General features: G+C 44.1%; 2 protein-coding genes across 4 annotated transcripts; one reads left to right on the top strand and one right to left on the bottom strand.

The window, feature by feature from the left end:
• Positions 1–220: 220 nt before the first annotated feature.
• slc25a51b (solute carrier family 25 member 51b) lies at positions 221–3,763 on the bottom strand. 2 transcript variants are annotated; one of them, XM_037260848.1, is made up of 2 exons: positions 3,617–3,763; positions 221–2,298 (listed from the first exon to the last, which is right to left on the bottom strand). In XM_037260848.1, exon 2 carries the CDS (start codon positions 2,228–2,230, stop codon positions 1,310–1,312), a length of 921 nt encoding a protein of 306 aa, XP_037116743.1. In that variant the 5' UTR covers positions 2,231–2,298; positions 3,617–3,763; the 3' UTR covers positions 221–1,309. The 2 variants fall into 2 exon arrangements, with proteins under 2 accessions (XP_037116743.1, XP_037116742.1); XM_037260847.1 differs by having other exon boundaries at positions 221–2,293; positions 3,625–3,761.
• Positions 3,764–4,337: 574 nt separating this feature from the next.
• ints10 (integrator complex subunit 10) lies at positions 4,338–10,354 on the top strand. 2 transcript variants are annotated; one of them, XM_037260845.1, is made up of 18 exons: positions 4,338–4,842; positions 5,066–5,133; positions 5,213–5,316; positions 5,390–5,529; positions 5,625–5,706; positions 6,031–6,171; positions 6,269–6,443; positions 6,737–6,906; positions 6,996–7,135; positions 7,221–7,374; positions 7,645–7,727; positions 7,875–8,030; positions 8,114–8,222; positions 8,295–8,374; positions 8,467–8,629; positions 8,777–8,870; positions 9,236–9,304; positions 9,717–10,354. In XM_037260845.1, the coding sequence occupies exons 1-18, from the start codon at positions 4,714–4,716 to the stop codon at positions 9,871–9,873; spliced, it is 2,214 nt and encodes a 737-aa protein (XP_037116740.1). In that variant the 5' UTR covers positions 4,338–4,713; the 3' UTR covers positions 9,874–10,354. The 2 variants fall into 2 exon arrangements, with proteins under 2 accessions (XP_037116740.1, XP_037116741.1); XM_037260846.1 differs by lacking the exon at positions 9,236–9,304.
• Positions 10,355–10,801: the final 447 nt, after the last annotated feature.

Genomic DNA, 10,801 nt, shown 5'->3' with positions numbered 1-10,801 from the left:
ATGATATTAAGTGTGCAGATTTTTTTTTTTTTTTTAAATAGTACAATATATGACAATGTTGAGGCTATTTGGGTTTTTTTTTAGTTCCACAGAAAAGCTGAAAAATAAATGAGACATCAATTTGACCCCACAAGGAGAAAACTCTTTGTGGTTGCCATTTATGGGAATCAAGAAATAAACTGATGACTCAATGTATTCCACAAAAATGACAGCATTCAGATGAACTTGCAACATTTTATTTGGTTGTGAGGAACGGCTTGAACTGTTTGTGCTTGAAAGAAAAGCATTCATGTTCATAAAGCCCAACCTTATAAAAGGCAACACTTTGTAGACTGTTGATAATGAAAAGAAGTTCAGAAATAGGCCAAGTGGTCCATTTACATGGCAGCTTGAGCTTTTTGTGCCACTGAACATTTTCTTCTGCTGCCCTGATGGTTCTGCGCACCCAAACAGCGCCGCCTGCGCGCCTCTCCAGGCGGTCAGGGACGGACGGACGGCTGCATGCTGACTGGCTGTGGCTACTCGAGTGTGAAATGTGAGCCCATTATGTCAACAGATGTTACAGATAGCAGAGGAGAGCAAGCGTGACATAAGGAAGGACATATTCCGAAGCGAGTGCAGAGCCCAAATAAATGCCAGTGTCAAATATACAAATTAAAAAAAGAAAGAAGGGGCAGTTTTGAAGCTCATTATATTAAATGCTTTCCTACTAATAAATACAAATACAGCAGCGGCACGTAGTCATCAGGATTGTGGGTCTGTGTACGGCTGCTGAGATTTGAAAATGCTAATTAATTGTACTGACAAGATGGTCACGACATACGTTTTTTTTTTTTTAGGCTTACTCCCGTTCAAGTTGCATGTAGCTGAAATAAAGCATTAGGTGAAATAAATTAAAGGGACAATCCTTTTATTCCGCGTTTCGGACAATTCTCTGGGAGAATTCGGTGATGCTGATGTGGACAAATTAGTGCTTGTTCTAACACAAACCAACGAAAATAATATTCCACAAAACACACACAGCAAGCACAACACTTGAAAGTCCTCAAATCACTTTAGCTTGATACTGTAAACAAAAAAGGTGCTGGGCTGGAAGTTTTCAACATAGAGGAAAAAGCAAGACTTGTTTTTACCCCCATTGGACCCTTGCATACAGTTGAAATCATGTGACAGGTGGATAAAGTCATGCCTCTGGAAGTGCAGCGTCATCTCTCTGGAAACATCAGATGATGCCACGTTTCACTTTATTCATATGTCCTCCTCGTCCTCCTCCTCCTCCTGACTCGATCTGCCACGCATTTTTTCTTTTTCATATGAGCTTCAGCAGCAGCTCGTAGGTGGCATTGATGATACCCCAGGAGAGGAGCGAACGGTGGTAATTGAGGTGGGCCCCTCGAAAGAGCATGGCAACGCTCCCGCCACGCTCCCGCCACACCGTGAGCAGCACCTGCCCGCACGGCTGGAAGGCTCCGCCTACCCGAGACTGAGCCCGCGACTTGACGACGTTTAACGGGTAGAACATGATGCCAAGCGCCGCCCCCAGAACGCCCCCACATACAAAATCGTTAACGAGGTGACTGGCCCGGCTGGTGGCTTCGGGGAGCTGTTCCTTTATGGGTCCTCGCAGGCCGAAGAACAGCACGTTGCTCGGGCCGTTGCGGAGCAATATGGGCACCAGGCCGCGGTAGCACTCCCGGACACCGTACTCGGTCAGAAGTGTCCTGAAGGTGTGGGCTGTGTTGTTGAAGCGTCCGTGGTGCCGGTGGTCCTGAAGGAGCGTCTGCACACGCTCAAAGGGGGCCAGGAAGGCCTCCGCTGTTCCCGCCAATGCGGCGGCAAAGCTTCGCGTGACCAGCTCCGGCACGCCGCTGCCGTCGGCCCGCTCCAGAAGAACTCGGGAGAAGTCCTCGTACAAGCCGAACATGATGGCCACGGTGGTGCTCTTCTGGAGTAGCGGGGGAAGCAGCCCCCTGTAAAGATTCCTAAGTCCTTCCCTTTGTAGCTGCCGTACCGCATCGAGCGCCAGCACGCCGTGCAGCTGCTGGCGGAAGAGAACCTTTTGGATGGGGAAGGTCACCATGATGTTGGTGAAAGCTGCGATGGAGCCACAGAGGTAATGCTTTCCATGAGATCCTAGAATGGCGCTCAGGGGTCCCGTAGAAAGCAGGGGGTGACCTCCTTTAGCCAAGGAGGCCGACGGTGGAGGAGTCTGCGTTGATGGAGAGTCCATGGTGCCAAGGAAGAATCAATGCTCCTTGAGCATCACATTAGAACTGCTCTCATCGATAAAGATCTGCCATCAAACAGACACAATGTTTTCAGACAAAAGAGCATAAAAAGATGACAATTTATACTACACTGCATTTTTCAGGTACTACTTAAAAAAGATTATATATAAATAGTTAGACTTAACACAGGATTACTTAACACAGGATTTAGCCAATACTTGTAGAGTGAATCAAACTAGCACGTTACGTGCTTGTTTTGACGAGTTGCATTTTTAAAAAAAATTAAACATCTCTGGATACACCCTGGAGACATTTGCCAAGGATGCATAATTGCCATGTTGAAACTCGACAAAAAAATAAATAAATAAAATGCCGCATTGTAGTCATAAACCCGCATGGTTGGCGCTATCTAAACCTTTACCTTGTATTCTCTACTACCGTGGGCAATTTTTCCGCCATGTTTGTAGTTCAAGGCATTCTACACTTAAACAGGAAATGTACTGTACAGTATAGATTATTCCTGATGTAGACTTCCTGGAAGTCGAACCTCAAACTGCCTATCTGCCAACATTACTCATTACGAAACTTAGCAGACAGCCGAGTCATAAGAAATGAGAATGTCAATACTAGTTTTTTGGTACGCATGAATGCAATGTGATAGCCCAAGGTCAAAATTCAAAAGTCAAATCCTGCTAAAATGTGTTGGAAGTTGGAATAAGACAGCAAGGTAAACGAAGGACATTGCAAGTCCCCAAAATAGTACCCGTTAACATAAATGCCAATACATGCATGAAACGGGGACAAAGTTATGCACGGGTCCGCGTATATCGTAAGTGTTACTGAACCAGATTATTACTCAAACTCTGACACCATACATAATAAATCCATTATCATACATTGCATGCATACTCTGGTTTGAGTCACGTTGACGCTAAGAGATCTCGACTTTCGATCGATCGCGAACACGCCCTCTGCTTCCTTGCCGTTTGCCCAGTCATACCAGTTTTCGATCTTGAACAAAAATAATGCTTTCTAAAAGTAAATAGTCGTAAAACATGACAGAAGATATACCGTGAATGTATGTGGGGTGGAAAAAATGTCCAACCCTGGAGGTTAAAGTTCATCAAATGCTGTGGAGCTAACTAGCATTTTAAACGTATTCGCTTACCATAGCTACACAACCGATATTGCACGAATGAACGATCAAGGTTAATCATTACAAAACATATTGTGAATCACGGCATGTCAGTTTAGCATGCTAGGTGGCTAGCCTGCTAGAATCAAATTGGACAGGGCGCTCTGCATGACGACAGTTGAGCTTGGGGACACTGAACGGACATTGAACGTCAAGAGACAATGCCCGGAGAACCTCAAAGGGCTTAAAACATGTCTTTACCTGTCGTATGGACCAGTCGCTGTCCTGTCCCCCTGACAGGTGGAGAGCAGCCAGCCCACTTTCCTGCAGCGGAAATAGGCCACTGGCCTAGGTCGTGTCTGCAGCCCCAGCAACAGGTCTTTCTTCTTCTCTCTGAATTGTGTACGCTGTCATGGCAATTACATTGCGCTCTTGCCACCTAGTGGAGATATTTGTAACTTGAATGTTCTCTATGTTGTAAGATTGTATTTAGTATTTACGGTTTCGTTGTTGTTGATTATGACGCTTATTATAGTTACACAGTAAGAGGATAATTGGAGCTTAAAATGAAATCTCATCTGCGAGTAGAAAAAAATAAAGGCAGACCTGCATCGTCTGGCTTTCACCGTTAGATGTCACTAACGCATATTCAAGCGGCGCATACGGCTACAAACAACCACACAGAACTGCAAACCCGCATACATGCAGACAAACAATTCTGACCAATCATTGTCGCTTTTTACGGTTTCCACTTCCTTTCTTCTCATGAGTTTGTACTGTCACAAAGTTAGGATTGCGATTATTTTATTTCAACAACCTAACTTCTTGATCACTTAATAAAATATTTTACCGAGAAGTACATATTAATTTAGTGTGATCCAAAGTGGCGTTAATTAGATTGAATTATTCTGAGTATGAAGACTGCTCCATTTGTTTATTTTTACGGTATTTACCGATGGCGGCCTAACGTAAAGTAGAGTTTTTACGACAGTCATGTGACGTCAGCAGCAAACCTTAAAATGAACGACTGGTGGGGCTCATTTCAAGTTAACATTAGTTGATCGTCTCTTTTACAATGCGTGTAACGTCACACGCAACCGCATACATGTTAGCTGTTATCGATAGGTGCAAATTGGAGTACAAGTTAAACTAGCCAATTGATAACCCCGTATACTAGCTTGATGACGCTAGCGTTAGCCTCACAGCTTGCTTGTGATAGATTTCAATCTTACTAATGTAATTTGCACGAATTGGATGAGACAAGAATTCAGTTTGCCAGAGCCGCACTGCAACTAGAACTGCACCTGGAGCTCATTTCTCGCCATCATTAAAGATCAAATTTGATCACAAATGTCAGCGCAAAAAGACTGCGAATTTTTGGTCAAAAGAGCTCGCGAGCTCGTTCCTGATGACCCCTGTGCGGCTAAAGCCTGGCTCATAACTGCCAGGACGCTTTACCCTGCCGACTTCAACATACAGGTAAATGTCTCACACATCTGTTTCTTTTCTTATTGATGCAAAACAAGGGCATTGTCACAGTAACACCATGCTTTTGGGTTGTTCAATTCATTGGATACATACTTGTATAAATGAAAGAAACCAGCCTTTGTTTGATTCAAGCATTCAAGTTCACTGTCAGCCCTGTTAAATGCTAACTTGTACAAAGTGTACACTAACACTCAACCCTAATTTTCCTCCACAGTATGAAATGTACATCATTGAACGCAATGCAGAAAGGACATCCTGTGCAGGGAGATTGCTGTATGACATGTGAGTTTTAGTCTACTTGCCCAGCGAGTCATGTCTTGGGGCCGTAACACAATTTAAAGATATTCTGTCCATCCTCTAGGTTTTTAAATTTCCCAGATCAACCCATTGTGTGGCGGGAGATCAGTGTCATCACAGCAGCTCTGCGCAGTGACACTCAAGACAAACATTCACAGTTCCTTCGAGGTGAGAGAAGTGTGCATTGTAAGGATTGAGCATTTAAAGTCTATTTTGACGGGTATGTTTTTGTCTTCATCAGGGCTTTTTGAAACACTGCCTGGTCGTATACAGTGTGAGATGTTGCTGAAGGCAACAGAGCAGTGCTTCAACACTTTGGAGAAGGCTGAGATGCTGTTGCTCCTACTGAAACGCTTTCCAGAGTCTGTGGTCCAACACGGAGTACGTGCCATAACAACACAGTTAAAAAAAAAAAGTGGGGTAATCGATTTGATGATGGGAGGAAAAATGATAGACTCATCCTTTTGTGTAAATAGGTGAGTCTAGGCGAGACACTGTTGGAGGCAGAGGCATCTGAGAAAGTGGACTCACCCATCAACTGCTTCAGAAAACTTTTTGGTAATGCTTGCTGTTATTTTCTTGTGTTAAAATCCATGTGCAGCGAGTGGCACTTGTTAAATAAACTTGAATACTGGACACTTTTTCACTTCGAAGAAACAATATGAAGTAGTATTTCCAAGTAGGCGTAATCCGAAGGCAATTTAAGTCTCAAATGCGCAAACACGTGATAACCTAAGTTTTTAGCTGTCACGCAATAGAACTTTCCTTTAGCTATGACGACAATTTGACCTTAGGGCTGAACAAACGTTTTGAGACGCCACTGAAGTCCTAATTGCCTTTTAACTGCGAGTCTGCCTCCTGACACTTGACTTTGTGTTGCAGTGTGTGACGTCCTTCCTTTGGTTCTAAACAACATGGACATGCGTCTGCCAGCCAGCTTGATGCAGAAATACATCCTGAAAGCTGCTGAGTTCTACATCGGTTACGTCACCCGAGGACCTTCAGCCGACGGACAGATAAAAGGTGTAGTAGATCAGTCTGCTTGTTGTTGACGGTTCACGTGGTGTCGTTAATTCTGACGGTGGTGACATTCGGCGTTGCCTTTTATACTCTCTGTTAGCGTCTCAAGAAGGTGGTCCTCTAAAGTCCCCCGGTGTCTCCCGTGGCTCCCAGCGCTATGTTATCGACGGCCTGTCGGAAAAATCTTCAGTGGTTGCCGAACCTTGGGAGAGGCTGTTGGACCTCCTTGCCATCGTTGGCGCTCGATGTGAGTGGCAGGGAGACAAAGGACAGAGGTAGGCGATCGTTTGAGGCCTCTGTTTACCTGTAGAAATGATCAGACCTCATGCTCGTTATTCGCGTAGTTTTTCCAAATTGCAGCGTGGGAGGTACTTTGACCTTGTCCAGTCAATCAAAAAACCGAGAAACGTCTGTAGTGTATACGAGTACATATTGATCACTTTGCAGGACTTGCCCATTGATACTGAGAAAACAAATGACAGCGATTCGTGGTGCATCATGCTGCGAGCTGTGATTATATTTTGATGTGTCTTTATGTGAGTGCTTTTAATGTACCTTTATTTTGTAGGAGTTATATTGACTTACTTCAGAGAGTAAAGGAGCTGTGTCGCTACTTACCGGGCCTGGAGGGTGACACGAGAGCCCGCTGCTGCAGCCAGGTGGTTATCTGCACCGCCCTTGTCCTCTTCCGCAACGCCTTCCTCTACGTCTCGACTGTCCAGCCAGCGCTGTTCCAAGGTTGGTCTTCCTTGCTGCACAAGCACAAACGTCGGACTCACGATGTGAAACTGTTTGAAACCAGATGATCTGTCGGTTTTATTTATCAGGTGTGAATACGCTCAACTTGGGGCCGTGGATTCTAGTAGAGGATTTTAGCTCGGTCTACACTGATGTGGATGTGGAGAGAGTAACAGTCAAACACTCACACAAAAGGCGCAAAATGGCTGATGGCAGAGAGAAGACCATTGTGAGTGTAACACAAACATGGACTAATGAGTTGCTTATAATACGATTGACCGCGTCCTCGTGTCCACGTGTTGCCGTTATTCCAGAGCTCCGATGATGAGGAAGGCTTGGGGAAGGTGCGTGGCCGACACATCTTGGTGAACAAGACGGAGATGCCCAACTGGTCAGAGACCCTCGAGGGCTTTTATACAGCAAGGGAAAGCTGGGACATTCTACACTCCCATGACAGCCTTGAAACTGGTAATCACCTCCTCTGCTCTTCTTCCATTTCAATGAAAGTATTGCTTGGCATCAGCTTGTGGAATCTCAGTCTCGAAGCACAAAGTTGAAATGCGTTGAGGAGAGTCTTTGAGATCAAAGTAGTGGAGCATCTACAAACAGTTATAAGGCATTTGGGGGCTCAAGGGCTGTCACTTGTGGATTTCGCTATTTGTGTGGAAAGGATTTCAATTTTGAATGGTTTTGTCAGCATGTATATTTATTTAACTGCACTTTTTGTTCTTTTTACAGAGTTCAAAAAGATTTGTGCTTCTTGGAAGACCGACAGCTGGCTGTGGTTCCGCATTTTCCTCACCGACATGATTATATACCAGGCAAGAAACAATTTCATAGAACAGAACAACACTGACCCAAGTCGACCAGAATGGAAACGAACACAAAAATCTTTTACAAATAATGATTTGGCAACATTTTTGCAACCGTCTTGCTGCACAAGTGAGTGTTCACCCTGTGTTTTTCAGGGACAGTACCGTAAGGCCCTGTCTAGCTTGCACCAAATGGCCGCCATGCAGCCGCCTCAGTCGGGTCAACAGAGTCCCTTGGGTCAGACCAGTCTGGAGCACCACCGGGCCCTCATACAGCAGGCCTCCTGCCACTACGCACTGGGAGAATACAGGGTAAGTACAAACTTGCTTGTCCTGTTTAATATAAGTTTCCCAAGCTGTCTGAAAGTAGATGTGATCATTTGTGTTTTTTTTAGATGGCCTGTGAGAAGCTTCTTGATGTTGTCAGCGGAGTGGTACCGCCAAACCATGAACCAACAAAGACCCCTGAAGATCAGACGAGAGTTAAGACCAAAATGAAGAAAAGTAAGCGAATTGTTTTTTGTTTTTTTACCAATAGCCTCATCATATCAATGATAATGAATTTCTCCAAACTAGGTCATGACCTGAGATTGCTCCCATGCACCAGCAATGCTATATTACCTTTCTGCCTCCAGCTGATGTTGGCCTGCTTCAAGGTGCTGCATGTCCACGTTGTGCAGTTGTAGACGTGCGCAATGCAGTCACGCGCTAACCTCTGAGTCGCCGTTTCCTTCTTTTGGCCACCTAGCCGCGAGCCTTCACGGACAACCGAGACGACCTGTTGTTGGGTCACGTGGTGGTCCTCCTGCAGTACGACTGGCCACAGGGCGAGATGCTCTTCCTAAAAGCCGTGGATAAGATCTGTCTGCAAGGCGCTTTCCAGTATGAGAATTTCTTCAACTATGTCACCAGTATCCTGCCAAAGTTCTCTTCTAGGCTTACTGACTTTTTATTTGCAACCTGATAGATAAACATATTGACCATTTCATCAAAAGGGAAAATCAGAGCAGCACTCTTGTATTGGATGTTAGCCTCCTTGAGCTCACATCCATTGTCAGACATCGACATGCTGGAGGAGTTTGCATACCTGCGTACCCCTGACGGAGGGAGGATCCAACTGGAGCTGCTGCCCAATCAGGGGATGCTGATTAAGTAAGCGTCGCACACCCAAATGGTCGGCATCCGGTCCGACATACCCCAGGTTTTGGGCGTGTGCAGTTTAAAGAGAAGGTCAACTTGATGATGAGCCTGACGAGGACCTTAGCTGAAAATAAGCCGTCATAGGAGCGGGCTTGAGAAAGAGAAGGGTTCTACAGTCTCTCACAAAGTCGATACACCCCTTACATTTTTGTAAATATAGTATATATATATTTATTTTAATGAGACAACACAGAAGAGGCTACAATGGAAAGTAGTCAGCATAGATTTACTGTCCCAATCGAAATAACAGCTCATAGCCATCAATGTCTAAACCGCTGGCCGCACTGACCGAGTGTTTGAATGTTGCTGTCCCTCAGGAACCCTAGGCCCGCCCTGGGTTTGGAGTTAAACACTCTTCTGCTACAAGGGGTTCAGACGATGGACAGGTACCCCGGGCCCCTCCCCATCCCTCCCCTCCAGCACCAGTCACCATTCATTCCCAACTCCAAGGCCTGTCATCCACTCCAACCCCCTCCCTCCCTCCCTCCCTCCCTCCCTCGCAGATTTTTATTTGGGCCAGTCATTTAAGAACAAGTCGTCGTCGCCGTTTGGTTGATTTGAGCCATCGCTCGTCTTTCTGTGGTCATCACCAATGTTAGTTGAGATGATGTCGTTCTTGTTGTACGGTTAGTTTCTTTTTGCCTTTTCACAGCACTTGGTCTCATTTCATTTGTGCTTTTATTCCATACGTACTGTTGAATGATCGCTTGTTGTCGAACCATGTATGATTGATGTGTGTGGTGTTCAAACACGGGTCTCTAAACGCAGTGACTGTTTTATCTGTGTTCTCATGTGTAGACACCACACAGTGACGAGAGGGATCACCAAAGGAGTGAAGGAGGATTTCCGTCTGGCTATGGAAAGGCAAGTGTCACGCTGTGGGGAGAACCTGCTCAATGTGCTGCACCGTTTCTGTATCAACGAGAAAATCATCATTGTCCAGTCTCTCCCTTGACACTTTTAAATGTTCTCAAAAAGGACCTTAGAATAATTTTTTCCCCACTTTTTTAACATTACAATGTGGAACCAAGACTTTATTGTTCCCTCCCTTTTAGTTTTTTGTTCAATATTTCAAGCGTTTTCAGTGTGATGTGATATATTTGATAAAATAATTTATATTTTTAGTTATGAGAAAAGTTTAAATAGTTATTCTCTTCTGCTGCATGACCACGACGAACATTTCACACAGAATGGAAGCAGCTATGAAAGTGCTAAAAAGGTTGGGAACGTCCATGGAAAGCCATGACGACATCCATCCATCCAAATACTTGTAAATACCTTCCTGACATTGCCAATCAAACTGAGCCACATAAGTACAGAGTTTTGGAGCTCCTTAGATTGTGCAAGTGGACAGGACTACTTGGGTTCTACTTTGTTATTTTTGTTTTAGTGTATTTTAGGTTTGCCTTCAATTGTAAATAAAGCAGCCGACAGTCCCGGGTGTCTGAGCTTGAATTAGTTTTAAATGGGGGAAAAAATAGACATTCTGTTGACAAAAAGAAATGTATAGTCATTATATAATGAATGACATATGTGACCATGAATGCCATTTTTTTAGGGCTGTGCAATTAATCGGGATTCAATTACAATTGTGGGTATTTCGCTCCACGATTACAAAACTGGCATAATTGCAAAAAAAAAACAGTTTTTTGTATTGAATTGTTAAAAAAAAAAAAAGTATTACTAATATACATTCATATCCAGTGCACTGTTTGTTCAGGAAACCATACTTAAATGTATATATTTTTACCTTTTTTACTTTAACAAAACCAATTTATTAAATGTTTAGTCTAAAAGGAATAATGTTTCAAAGAAATGATTTAATATTTTTTAACATTTTCTTGTTTTGCACCAAAAATGAAAGGCTTTGAATAATTGTGATT

This window comes from Syngnathus acus, chromosome 10, assembly GCF_901709675.1.
Source record: "Syngnathus acus chromosome 10, fSynAcu1.2, whole genome shotgun sequence".
NCBI classification, from domain to species: Eukaryota; Metazoa; Chordata; class Actinopteri; order Syngnathiformes; family Syngnathidae; genus Syngnathus; species Syngnathus acus.
The sequence above is the reverse complement of the archived record's forward strand: the minus strand, read 5'-3'. Positions and strand labels throughout refer to the sequence as shown.

Coding starts and splice junctions, on each gene's coding strand:
- slc25a51b (XM_037260848.1), bottom strand. CDS start 2,230: ATGGACTCTCCATCAACGCAGACTCCTCCACCGTCGGCCTCCTTGGCT.
- ints10 (XM_037260845.1), top strand. CDS start 4,714: ATGTCAGCGCAAAAAGACTGCGAATTTTTGGTCAAAAGAGCTCGCGAG. Junction 5,134..5,212: donor GGGAGATTGCTGTATGACAT/GTGAGTTTTAGT, acceptor TCCATCCTCTAG/GTTTTTAAATTTCCCAGATC. Junction 7,136..7,220: donor ATGGCAGAGAGAAGACCATT/GTGAGTGTAACA, acceptor CCGTTATTCCAG/AGCTCCGATGATGAGGAAGG.